At 42.5% G+C, this 13,230-nt stretch overlaps 1 protein-coding gene across 1 annotated transcript in view; it reads left to right on the top strand.

Moving 5' to 3' along the window:
* Window positions 1–6,462, top strand: part of ALKBH1 (alkB homolog 1, histone H2A dioxygenase) — a gene marked incomplete at both ends in the record, with an annotated part of 36,652 nt that extends 30,190 nt beyond the window's left edge. The window contains 2 exons of the mRNA XM_080707915.1: window positions 4,019–4,212; window positions 6,033–6,462. Coding sequence (XP_080564041.1) covers window positions 4,019–4,212; window positions 6,033–6,462 — 624 coding nt within the window. The remainder of the gene's footprint in view (window positions 1–4,018; window positions 4,213–6,032) is intronic.
* Between the last annotated feature and the right edge of the window lie 6,768 nt (window positions 6,463–13,230).

The following is a 13,230-nucleotide window of genomic DNA, read 5'->3' as shown; positions in this document are numbered from 1 at the left end:
AGGACTAGGAACATAGCTCAGTGGTAGAGCACTTGCCTAGCATGCATGAGGCCCTGTGCTCTCTTCCCAGCACCAAAAAAGAAAATAAACAGTAAGCTAAATACAATATATTAGTTAATAAAGCCAGTTGTGGCACACACCTGTAATCCTGGTACTTGGGAGGCTGAAACAGGATGATTGCAGGTTCAAGGGCCAGCTTTAGGTAATTAGTGAGGCCCTCCACAACTCCTGTTTCAAAATAAAGAATAAAAAATTGGGCTGGGGGTGTAGTTTAGAGGTAGAATGTGCCTGGGTTCCATCCCCAGCACCACAAAAATGTGTGTGTGTGTGTGTGTGTGTGTGTGTGTGTGTGTGTGTGTATTAGTATAAACCATTTTCTCTGCTTGCTAACCAATTACTTTTAAATACTCCATTATTATAGTTAATCTAATTTATTAATAAATATATTAACTGCTTCAAATAATGGCAGATGCTACTTTAAAAATATTTGTGGTTAGAAAAACATTTGTGGTGTAATTATTTTTTCAATGACACAGATTGTGTGAAAATGGTTACTTGTGTTCAGGGAAGTGCCCATGTGGTTTTCTTTGAATTAGACAATCAGGTTTTGAATCCTGCCTCATAAAGTGGTTGCCAGAATTAAGTGATTGATGTCTGTAACATGGTAACCACAATGCCTAGTTATTCTAGGCAGTCAAGTGCATTAGTGCTAGAGCATCTCATGCTGACCTTGAGCCAAAGTTCGGTCAGGGAGTCCGCAAGAGCCTAAGCCCCCCATGAAGTATGAATAGCATCTCCTTCTTCAAAAAATTATTTTAAGATTATTTGGATCAATATGTGTAATTGGAATTTTATGTATAAGCATTATTAACTAAAACAGGTGTGTGATGGCTTGTGAGAGACTCAGTCAGCAAAGAATTTTTTCCCAAGGACAAAGTCTGGGCCAAAAGATTAAGTTCAAACTGACCGTAGTTTGAGCCAACAGATAAGATTAGGTTCAAGCTGAACTTGTGATATAAGACAAAGCTTACTTTCTATGATTCATTAAAAGACTGGCACCCTGCCCTGAGGTCTGAATCTTTTTCTCTTTGAACTTTCCGGCTTACGTGAATATGGTTTTTTCTGTCCTGAATGAAAGAAAGTATAAAAATTGTTGTAAAGTTATGAATAAACAGAGTAAACTGCAGCTGGGTTCGTGTGTCAGCGTCTCTCTCTCACAACCTCAACTCTTCTCTCACCAACACACAAACCCCGACTCTTGCTAGGGCTAGACCCCAGCACATTAGCACAATAGAGGTTAGCTCTTATCTTTCAGGATATTTTTTATATTGCTGTTCCCAAGTACCTCAAAGTTAGCCTTTTTTGCTTAGAAAAATGGAATGTGAAAATTATCAACAACTCTGGCTAGGCATGGTGGCACACACTTGTAATCCCAGTACTTGGGAGGCTAAGACAGGAGGATCACAGGGTCTTGGCCAGCCTCAGCTACTTAGTGAGGCTCTCCACAACTTAGTGAGACCCTGTTTCAAAATAAAGAATAGACGCCGGGCGTGGTGGCACACACTTGTAATCCCCCGGCTTGGGAGGCGAATTGTGCAGGTTCGAAGCCAGCTGTGCTGGCTTAAGAGACCCTGTTTCCAAATAAAAGAGTATAAAATAGGTCTGGGAGTGTAGCCCAGAGGTAGAAGGGCTTCCAGGAACCCCAGTACCACCAAAAAGAAAAGAAAAAAAAGAAAGAGAAAGGGAAGGAAAGGAAAAGGGCCAGGCATGGCACACACTGTAATCCCAGTACTTGGGAGGCTGAGATGGGAAGGGGATCACAGGTTTGCAGCCAGCCTCAGCTACTTAAGTGAGACCCTCCACAATTTAGTGAGACCCTGTTTCAAAATAAAGAATAAAAAACAGGGCTGGAGATGTAGCTCAAAAGTAGAATGACCCTGGGTTCAATCCCTAGTACCACAAAAATACCAAAAAATAAGGAATAAAATAGGGTTGGGGTTAGAGGTTGGAGGTAGAATGCCCCTGGGATCAATCCCCAGTATTTGGGGGGGGGGGGAGTTCTGAATAAGAACTCAAAGAAAAGTAAGAGAAAGGAGAAAGTTTGACAAATATAATATACAAAAAGAATAGTGCACAGATAGTTTGAATAGGTTGAAAAGCCCAAAAAGTAATTATTTCATCATAGCAAAGGCTGTCTTTAGCTAGAAGGGCAGCCCTGACTGGTTCATCTCTAAAGGATAAAGCTTAAAGTAGTAGAGGAAACCTTAGTTTTGAGAAATAGGAACTCTTATTTGCAGTTCAATTAAAAGAAAAAAGTTCTAATTGAAGAAGGCAGGTGGTCCAACAAAAACTTCCTAAGAGTCTTTCTTGCTGCTGAAGTTAAAGTTCACTTCTGGCCACAGTAAATCCCTTTTGTCCAGAGCTGTGACTCTTGTTCTGGCTAGAATATACCAAGACACTAGTGAGACTGTGAGACAGAAGTAGATTTTCTGGTCGGTTTTGAGGTTGACTTAGTAAAGGAAGAGGCAGGAGCAGAGGAGCATCGAGATGAGGTGGGATGCCGGGTGTGGTGGCTCACGCTTGTAATCCTGGCTCTTGGGAGCCTGAGACAGGAGAATCACACAGGTTTGTAGCCAGCCTCAGCTCTTAGTGAAGCTCTCAACAACTTAGTGAGACCTTGTTTCCAAATAAAATATAAAATAGGTCTGGGAATATAGCCTCTGGGTTCCACCCCCAGTACCACACAAAAAAAAGAGAAAAAGAAAAGATGAGGTGGGAGACTGTGCTGGGCCACTGCAGGCATCTACTTCCCACAGAGCCTTCAGACTTGTCTGCACGGAAAACCAAATTAAAATCTTCATCATAACTGCAGCCTTGTCCTTAGGAATTGTATGCAGGAAGATCTTTTAGAGTAAGTGTTAAGACCTTTATTTTTTGGATTGTCATAGCGTGTGTGTGTGTGTGTGTGTGTGTGTGTGTGTGTGTAGTGAGAGAGAGATTGATTGATTGATTGATTGATTGATTGTAAAGATTCTAAAAACAGAAGCAGTTAAGAGAGAGAAGTGCTGCAAACTACTTCCATTTTAAGGCCCTGCTTGGCCACAATACAAGTCAGACTTACTGCAGGTGCTCTGAGCACATGATCTCATCAGATTGACCAGTGGAATTGGCATTAGTCATGTTGCAAGCTGGCTTATAATATTTGAGTTGCCTTTTTTAATTAACTTTTAATTTTAGGATAGTTTTAGATTCACAGAAAAGTTAATAGAGCAAAAACAATTCTCCCTATTTATTAACATCTTATTTTAGTATTGTACCTTTGTCTTAATTAATGTACCAATAATAATACATAATCATAATAGTGAACTCCAGATTTCATTCAGATTTCCTTAGTTTTTTTGGGGGGTTTTGTTTTGTTTGTGGTACTGGGGATTAAACCTAGGGGCGGTCTACCTTCGAGCTACATCCCCAGCCCTGTTTTTATTCTTTATTTTGAAAGAGTGTCTCACTAAATTGCAGAGTGCCTCACAAAGCAGCTGAGGCTGACTGCAAACCTGCAGTCCTCCTGTCTCAGCCTCACAGGTACTGGGATTATAAGTGTGCGTCATCACACCCAGCTTCCTTAGTTTTTAATGAATACCCTTATTTCTATTCCAGAATCGCATCAGTTTACTAATTATATTTAGTAATTGTTTTTTACCTTAGACAACTATTCTGCTCATGATTAAAGTATTCTAGAGAGTAGTGAAGTGATTGCTGCATGAACAGACTCCATGCATTGTGTACCTGTGTAATTTACTACTGGGTAGCGTGAGACATGCTATGTAATAGGTGCTTGCTATGTTGAATGATCTCCTTAGATTACTGGATGCCTCAAAAGTGGATAGATAGACAAAGCTATGTTAATTTAACTTGTAAGTTGGGGGGAGGTTCAACGTCGTAATTAATCTTACGCCATGGTTTCCTGTGTTCCTGAGATCATTGTTTATTTTTCTTATTTTCCCTACTTTTACCAAAGAAATACTCAGCAGATCATTATACACCTTTCCCTTCTGACCTGGCTTTCCTCTCAGAGCAAGTAGCAGCTGCCTGTGGGTTTCAGGGTTTCCAGGCCGAAGCAGGTATCCTGAATTACTACCGCTTAGACTCCACACTGGGAATCCATGTAGACAGATCTGAACTAGATCACTCCAAACCCCTGCTGTCATTCAGGTAAGTTAGCTCAGGGAATTTGGGGTTACTTTTATTTAATCACTTTCTGTAAAGCATTTTTAAGCTAAACTAAATAGACTTTTTTTTTTTAATTGGAAACATGATCTCCTGTTCCCAATTAAAGAGGTTGATGAGAGTCTCACTACTTGTTAAGGCTGTCCTCAAACCTTTCATCTTCCTACTTCAGCCTTCCAAGTACTGGGATTATAGGCATGTGCTGCCATGCCCAACTAACATTAGAGTTGTGTGTGTGTGTGTGTGGCACTGGAAATGGAATTTAGGGGCATTCTACCTCCAAGATATGCCCCCAGAACTGTGTGTGTGTGTGTGTGTGTGTGTGTGTGTGTGTGTGTGTGTGTGTGTGTGTGTGTGTTACTAGAGATTGAACCCGGAAACATTCTACCCCCAGTCCTATTTTTCCTTTTTTTTTTCTTTTTCTTTTTTTTTCCAGTATTGGGGATGGAACCCAGGGGTATTCTACCTCCGAGCTACAGCCCCAGCCCTATTTTTTATTCTTTATTTTGAAACAGGGTCTCACTGAGTTGCAGAGGGCCTCACTAAGTAGCTGAGGCTGTCCTCGAACCGCCATTCTCCCATCTCAGCCTCCCAAATGCTGGGATTACAATTGTGTGCCACCACGCCCAGCTCATTAATCATCTTATCTTTATTTTTTTATTTTTCATTTTACTTTTTTGCGGTACTGCTGATCGAACCCAGAGGCATTCTACCTCCAAGCTACACCCCCAGCCTTTTTTTTGTTCTTTATTTTGAAACAGGGTTTTATTGAGTTGCAAAGGGCCGCACTAAAAGTAGCTGAGGCTGTCCTCGAACCATGATCCTTCTTTCTCATCCTCTTAACCACCATCCCCTGCTAGGACTGAAATCTTTTTTTTTTTTTTTCTTTTCTTTTTCAGGTCTGGGGATGGAACCCAGAGGCATTTGACCTCTGAGCTACACCCCCTACCCATTTTTTTACTCTTTATTTTGAAACAGGGTCTCATGAGTTGCAGAGGGCCTCACTAAGTAGCTGAGGCTGTCCGCAAACCAAGATCCTCTGGTCTCAGCTTCCCAAATTCTGGGATTACAAATGCTGGGATTACACCACCACACCCGGCATAGGACTGAAATCTTTAACACACACTAAGAGCCAGGCGTAGTGGTGCATGCTATAATCCCAGCAGTTGGAAGGCTGAGACAGAAGGATCACAAGTTTGAAACCAGCCTCAGCAACTTAGTGAGACCCTGTTTGAAAATAAAAAGGGCAGAGGGTATAGCTCAGGTAGAATCCCCCTGGGTTCAATCCCCAGTACCACAAAAAAATAGAGAGAGAGGCATTAATAAGATTTATATTTAAAGTCAGTTCTCCATTTGCTTATTCATCAGATTTTATTTTGCAGAAGGTAGGTTGGCTATCATAGATATATGTAGCAGATCATGGAAAGTCACAAGCCAGAAAGTACCGTTTAAAATGAACATTTGGGAGCCGGGCGTGGTGGCACATACTTACAATCCCAGCACTTGGGAGGCTGAGACAGGAGGATTGCGAGGGTTGGAAGCCAGCCTCAGCTACTTAGTGAGGCCCTCAGCAACTTAGTGAGACCCTGTTTCCAAATAAAATATAACATAGGTCTAGGAGTGTAGCCCGAAGGTAGAAAGCCTCTGGGTTCCATCCCCAGCACCACAAATAAATAGATAGATAAATAAATGAACATTTGGGAACAAGAAATGGTGAGCTGAAGTGGCAGAATGATGCAGTTGACAGTTACCTTCCCAATTGTGGTCAGTAACAGAAACTTCCTATTTTTACTTATTTTTTGTAGCTTTGGACAGTCAGCCATCTTTCTCTTGGGTGGCCTCAAAAGAGATGAGGCTCCCACAGCCATGTTTATGCACAGCGGTGACATCATGGTCATGTCAGGTTTTAGCCGCCTGTTGAACCACGCAGTCCCTCGTGTCCTTCCACATCCCAAGGGGGAAGGCCTGCCTTGCTGCCTGGAGACACCTCTCCCAGCCATCCTCCCAAGAGACTCGGTGGTGGAGCACTGTTCTGAGGAGGACTGGCAGGTGTGTGCCACCTACTTGAAGACTGCTCGTGTGAACATGACTGTCCGACAGGTGCTGGCCACAGACCAGGACTTCCCTTTGGAACCCATAGAGGAGAAGAAAAGAGACTTCGCCACAGAAGGTTGCTGCCATCCAGATGACCAGACTAGCCAAGTTAAGCGGGCCAGGTTAAGCCCTGACAGCTAAGACATGGAGGTCTTTTCTTCTCAGGCACGTCTAATATTGCCATGGACTCTTGACACCATGATGAGCCAGAACCAGACAGGGAAAGACTCATTGTATCACACTGTTGCCTTGGAACCCATCCTGAAGAGTAAACAGATTACACTTTGCTCAGAGGAGCTAGACATTGGCAATTATGCATGTTGATCCTGCCAAGGAGGGATGGTTGTCCACACAGCCTTCTCAGCCTCTGCCATTATCTCTGAGGGAGGTAAAAGTGAGTTTACATGTCTATGGAGTCTAAATACCTCAAGATTTTATAATGGGAAATATAGTACCACTCTCCCCACTGCACCTGGTGATATGTGGTAAAGCTGTGCTTCCATGGCTCAACCATTAGACACATTTTCTTGTCCTGTCCCATCTGCCACCCCCTTTATTGGGGATAGAACCCAGGGCCTCAGGCCTGCTAGGCAAGCACTATACTACTACGCCACATCCCAGCCCCAGGCGCGCGCTCTTAACTCCCAGTCATCATCATATTCGGATTTCCTCTCTTCTCTGGCTCTCGCAAGAGGGATCTTAAGCACATAAAGACCAATAACTGGAAATCTCATCCCCTAGAAAAGAACCTAATCACAGCTATCACTTTTGCCTAAAAGATAAATATATGTAACCCAGAGGAAAGGGGAACAGTACTTTCTCCACGTGTCTTTAGGTCTCCAAACTCTCCCTGTTGGCTTTTTAATGCAGTTTTAATTGTTGGAATAGAAATGTCCCAAGGGTGTTCTTTACTGTTTTCTCCATGAATAAACTTACTCAGTTTTAAATTAAAGATCTGTATCTGTCTTTGAGGGTTAGTGTATCTGGGATTCGTTTTTCCTCTTTTTATTTGCTGCATTGTTCGTGCTGTTCTGGCTGTTTCTGCCCTACACCGCTCTGCTCTGCCCTAATACTCTTCATGGCTGTCTCGCAGGAGAGAACATTCCTTGGTAGTCTAGTCACTACTGTCTTTTCTCATGGTGGTGGGCGTGGAAAATGCATAATGCACCAAATTTTAATCTTTGTTCCCCCACCAAATTTATACTCTATCAATTTATTTTATGTTGCTCTGGGTCTCAGTTTCCTCATTTATAAAATGAAGAATATATTTATTACCATCTTCTAGGGGAGATTTTGATAATTTGGCATTCCCCTCTTGATGCATGGTTTGAGAGTATTGATTTAGTATTGCATGGCTTTTTTTTAATGTTTTTTTATTTTTTGAAGGGGGTTTTTGTTTGGTTTTTTTGTGTGGTTTTTTTGTGGTTCTGGGGATGGAACCCAGGGGCATGCGACCTCCGAGCTACACCTCCTGCCCTATTTTTTATTCTTTATTTTTGAAACCGGGTCTCACTGAGTTGCAGAGGGCCTCACTAAGTAGCTGAGGCTGTCCTCAAACCATGATCCTCCAGGTCTCAGCCTTCCGAATGCTGGGATTACAAGCATGCGCCACCACGCCCAGCTGGCTCTTTTTTTAATTACCAATACTGAGTACTAAGTTCATATGGTAATAGCAGGTATAAGGGTTTTATAAGGAATAAAAAGTAATATAGATTAGTCATTTATGTGTAAGCTAGGTTCTAAAATTAGTGCATGATAGAAACAGTATACATAATTATTTTTTATGGTTTTGGTACGGGGGATTAAAACCATGGGGAGTCAACCTCCAAGCTATATCACCAGTCCCCCCCCTTTTTTAAACAGGCCTTTCTAAGTAGCTGAGCCTGGCCTCAAGCCTGCCTCCCTTTTGTCTCAGTCCCCTGGGCACTGGGGTTACAGGCATGCACCACCATGTCCAGCTAAAAAATTGTGCATAATTAAATTTACCACAGGGAAAATTTCTTCAGTTTTCCATAAGGTACTTTGAATGTGACCCATCTGAAATTCACATCCTGCCATTTAGTAAATCCAGCAGACAGTTTATCCTTAGAAGAACAGATTGCTAGCCGGGCGTGGTGGCGCACACTTGTAATCCCCGCACTTGGGAGGCAGAGACAGGAGGATCACGCAGGTTCGAAGCTAGCCCCGCGCGCTGGCTTAGGAGACCCTGTTTCCAAATAAAAATGCAAAAATAGGTCTGGGAGTGTAGCCCGGAGGTAGAAGGGCTTCCAGGAACCCCAGTACCACCAAAAAAAAAAAAAAAAAAGAAGAACAGATTGCTATTTTTCTAGTTGAGTATCAGAACAGTGGCTTGTGTTTAGGAGCCACGTTGTTCAAAAAATATCCAAACAGTAGACTCATTCCATAAAGTGAGGTGTTTGTACTGTGGAACACAAGTGGAAACAGGCCAGCCATTCTCCCATTCTTTGTTCCCTCTGGAAAAACATGCACATTGAGTAGGAAGTGAGCAGAAATGTTTGCAGTGTTTTCTATCTCCTCCCCCTTTCCTCTCCAACTCTGTCCCTCTCTCTCTATTTTTTATTATATATATATATATATATATTTTTTTTTTTTTTTTTTTTTTTTTTTTGGTGGTACTGGGGTTCCTGGAAACCCTTCTACCACCAGGCTACACTCCCAGGACCATTTTTATATTTTTTATTTGGAAACAGGGTCTCTTAAGCCAGCGAGGCTGGCTTTGAACCTGCGTGATCCTCCTGTCTCCGCCTCCCAAGCCCAGGGATTACAAGCGTGCACCACCATGCACAGCTTAACTTTATGTACTTTAAAAATAGAGAGGGCTGGGCGTGGTGGTGCACGCTTGTAATACCAGTGCTTGGGAGGCTGAGACAGGAGGATCACAGTTCACAGACAGCCCCAGCTACTTAGTGAGGTCCTTTGCAACTCAGACCCTGTTTCAAAATAAAGAATAAAAAATAGGGCCAGCATTGTGGTGCATGCTTGTAATCCCAGCATTTGAGAGGCTGAGACCTGAGAATCACGGTTCTCAGACAGCGTCAGCTACTTAGTGAAGCCCTCTGCAACTCAGTGAGACTCTGTTTCAAAAATAAAGAATAAAAAATAGGTCAGGGGGTGCAGCTCGGAGGTAGAATGCCCCTGGGTTCCATCCCAGACCCACCAAAGGGGGGGGGGGGACTCAGACATTTGCAGAAAATTATATAATTATGAAAAAAGAAAAAGTGATGCTGGGCGTGGTGGCACACGCTTGTAATCCTAGCATTTGGGAGGCTGAAACTAGAAGATCATGGTTCGCAGTCAGTCTCGGCTACTTAGTGAGGCCTCCACAACTTAGACACTGTTTCAAAATAAATAATAAAAAATAAGGCTTGAGGTGTAACTCAAGAGGTAGAATGCCCCTAGGTTTCACCCCACTACCACAAGAAAGTGGTTTTGTGTACCCTTTAAAAGTATACCCAGTAGATTTCGCTTATAAGAATTAAGTCCACAGAAGTAATCAGAGCTGTCCAGAAAGATCTGTGTGTTAAAAATGTTTATATTAGTGAAAACTTGAAAGACGTTCAATATCCAGCAGCAGGGAATTGGTTAATGAGATTCACGTAGCTGTTCAACAGATGGTCATGGAAGCTCCTTGACTGCACGGAGCCAAGGCTTCCTGCAGCTTGAATCCCGCTGGACTCACCAGAGCTGCGCCTGGGGGAACCAGCCATTTGTAAGCCAACTTTTAGAAGAGCAGCTAGAACCATGGGAAATGCGCATAGTTAAGTGAAAGATGCAGTTGTAAACTGCATAGTAGCCTTATTTTATACACAGAGTTTACATGTTTTTCCAAAACTGGAACAGTGTGTGTACCAAAGTTTGAATAATAATGGCACTACAGTTCATATTCATTTTGTGCTTTTTCATATTTCCTACTTTTCTTAAAATGAAAATCTTTTAGAATCATTTTTTAAAGAAAAAATAGAATCGGGGCTGGGAAATGTAGCTGAGTGGTAGAGCACTTACTTAGTAGGCAAGAGGCTCTGGGTCCCATCCCCAGCAAAAAGAAGAGTAAATATTTGATTTTTTTGTCTTTTTTGTTTTTGTTTTGTTTTGAGACAGGGTCTCACTAAATTGCCCAGGCTGGCCTCAAACTTGGAATTCTACCTCAGCCACCATACCTGGCCTGTTTTTGCTTTTTGTTTTTAAGATGATAAGTGAGCCAAGCATGGTGGTACAGCACTTGTAATCCCAGTGCTTGGGAGGCTGAGACGGGAGGCTTGCAGGTTCGCAGCCAGCCTCAGCAGTTTAATGAAGCCCTCTGCAACTTAGTGAGATGCTGTTTCAAAATACAAAATAAAATGGAGCTGGGGGTTGTAGCTCAGAGGTAGAACGCCCGTGGGTTCAATACCCAGTACCACCAAAAATAAATTTGACTTTTAAAGATGATAACTTTGCTGGCAGCTCTACCTATCTGAAATTTGGAATGCAAACTATAAAGAACAACATTATCTAATAAGGAGAGCTTATTTAATTAAATTATTTACGTTATAAAACACTATAGGCGTATTAATTATATTTTAGAAGAATATATAGCTGGGTGTGGTGGCACATGCTTGTAATCCCAGTACTTGGGAGGTTGAGACAGGAAGGTCACAGGTTCAAAGACAGCCTCAGCTAGTAATGAGACCCATCAACCTAGTGAAACCCTCTTTCAAAATTTTAAAAAATAAGATAGGGCTAGGGGTGTGGCTTGAAGGTGAATGCCCCTGGGTTCAATCCCCAGTACCAAAAACTAAAAAAAGAATATTTAATAACTGGAAGATATACTTAATATAGAAACAGAAACAAACAGCATAAAATAGTATGCACAGCATTTATATATATATATATATTTTTTTTTTTTTTTTTCAGAACTGGGGATCAAACTCAGGGGCATTCTACCTCTAAGCTACACCCTGAGCCCAATATTTTATTCTTTATTTTGAAACAGGGTCTCACTATGTGGTGGAGGGCCTCACAAGTTGCTGAGGCTGGTCGCAAACCTGTGGTCCTCCTGTCTTCGCCTCCCGAATACTTAGGATTACAATTGTGCATCACCATACCTGGCTTATAAAATGTTTTTAAAATGTGTACAGCCGGGCGTGGTGGCGCACGCTTGTAATCCCCACGTTTGGGAGGCAGAGACAGGAGGATCACACAGGTTTGAAGCTAGCTGCGCTGGCTTAAGAGACCCTGTTTCCAATTAAAAAACATAAAATAGGTCTGGGAGTGTAGCCCAGAAGAAGGGTTCCACCCCCGGTACTACAAAAAAAAAAAAAAGTGTACATGCACAGCAAAAGCTAATCTTATATTTTCCAGTTTTTTTATAGCCAGCAAAATTGCTCTAGCCAAAGCTTCCTTGAGGCTGCTTGAAAGGGGCAGGCAGGACACATGCTGAGTTCAGCCCCGGCAGTTTCCCAGAGCATCACACTCAAGTGTCATATCTAGATGTCTACCCTGATCGGTGTGACACCCTCTCCGTTTCTCTGGCCTTCCTTTTTCTTTAAAGTAGATCTGGCTAAGATGTATCCACGCCGTCCTCTTCTTATTTCAGTAGAACTTCTTTCCTGTGGCCTGTTTCTACCGTGTCCGGTTTTTCTGAGAAGGGTCCCAGGGCCTCTGCAAGACGTAATGCGTTGCTAAAAAGAACAGACTCAGCAAGACTTGGTTTTCCAGTGCTCCAGTTTTCTCAGCTCCTTTTTCACTAAGATAAGCTGGTTTTATCCTTTCCCTCAGTCTGAAGGCAGTTTATGGAGGGACAGGGAGACCCTAATACATAGCTGGATTCAACTCAGGCAAATCAGAATGGTAATGAGGCGGAAAGGAGCTGGGAGTGACTTGATCTCCGCAGGTCTGAGGCTGGAGGAGCTGGACAGGAAAGGCACCTCTCCTGCTCCCTCCTGCTTCAAAGGTCACAGTGGGAAAAGCCATGGAAGTCTAGTTTCTTACCCTGGATGATACATTTGTGTTGATTTTTCCTTCTGATCAGCTGTCTACGCAAATTCAGTCCCTTATGGAGATGGATTTTTTGATTCTCAATTCATTTTATTGGTAAGACCGATTTCTTACTAAGATAAATGAAAGTGAAACGGAATGGTTAGTAAGAAATCTCAATTTTAGTAAAATAACTGTAGCACTTAGCTGTGTGGCCTTGAAAAGGCCCTTTTTGAGCCCCGGTTTTCTCATAAGGTTTGATCAAGTAGTCCCTGTGTTAGATACCAGATACCAGCTACTCTATAATGCTATTATTTCTAAATGAGAAATTAATCTCACAGATTGGATCAACTGAGCAAAACTATTCCAGTGGGCAAGGCTTTGGGTAAGGAAATCAAGCACTCACGGAAGTAGAACAACACAAAACTGGAGCTTCTCAAAAGAAAACAATACACATAGCCAGCAGACATAAAAAGATGCTAACCTCACCAGTGATTAGAGAAACACAATTAAACCAGGAGGGAAGTTTGTACTCAGCCATTTGGCAAAACTAATAAAACTAGAATCTCTTGATTCCTTTGACTCATATCCTACTTTGTTTTTAATGGTGCTGGGGATTGAACCTAAGGACATTCTGCCTCCAAACTATACACCTCCAGCCCTATTTCATTTTTTATTTGGAAACAGATTGCTGAGAGCCTCACTAAGTTGCTGAGGCTGTCCTCCAACCTCTGTCCTCTGTCTCAGCCTCCCAAGTACTGGGCTTGCAGGGATACACCGCCACACCCGGCTTTAGATCCTACTTCTCCTCACACAGGAAATGGTGCTGTAGCTTTAAAGAACCCAGAATCCAGTCCCTTTCATGCACTTCACAGTTGCCACCCTGGCCTAAGCCACTGCGCTCTCCCAGCTAGAACCCCGGATTAGCATCCTGAC

The sequence above is a fragment of the Muscardinus avellanarius genome (assembly GCF_963383645.1).
Source record: "Muscardinus avellanarius genome assembly, chromosome: 12".
NCBI lineage: Eukaryota > Metazoa > Chordata > Mammalia > Rodentia > Gliridae > Muscardinus > Muscardinus avellanarius.
The sequence above is the reverse complement of the archived record's forward strand: the minus strand, read 5'-3'. Positions and strand labels throughout refer to the sequence as shown.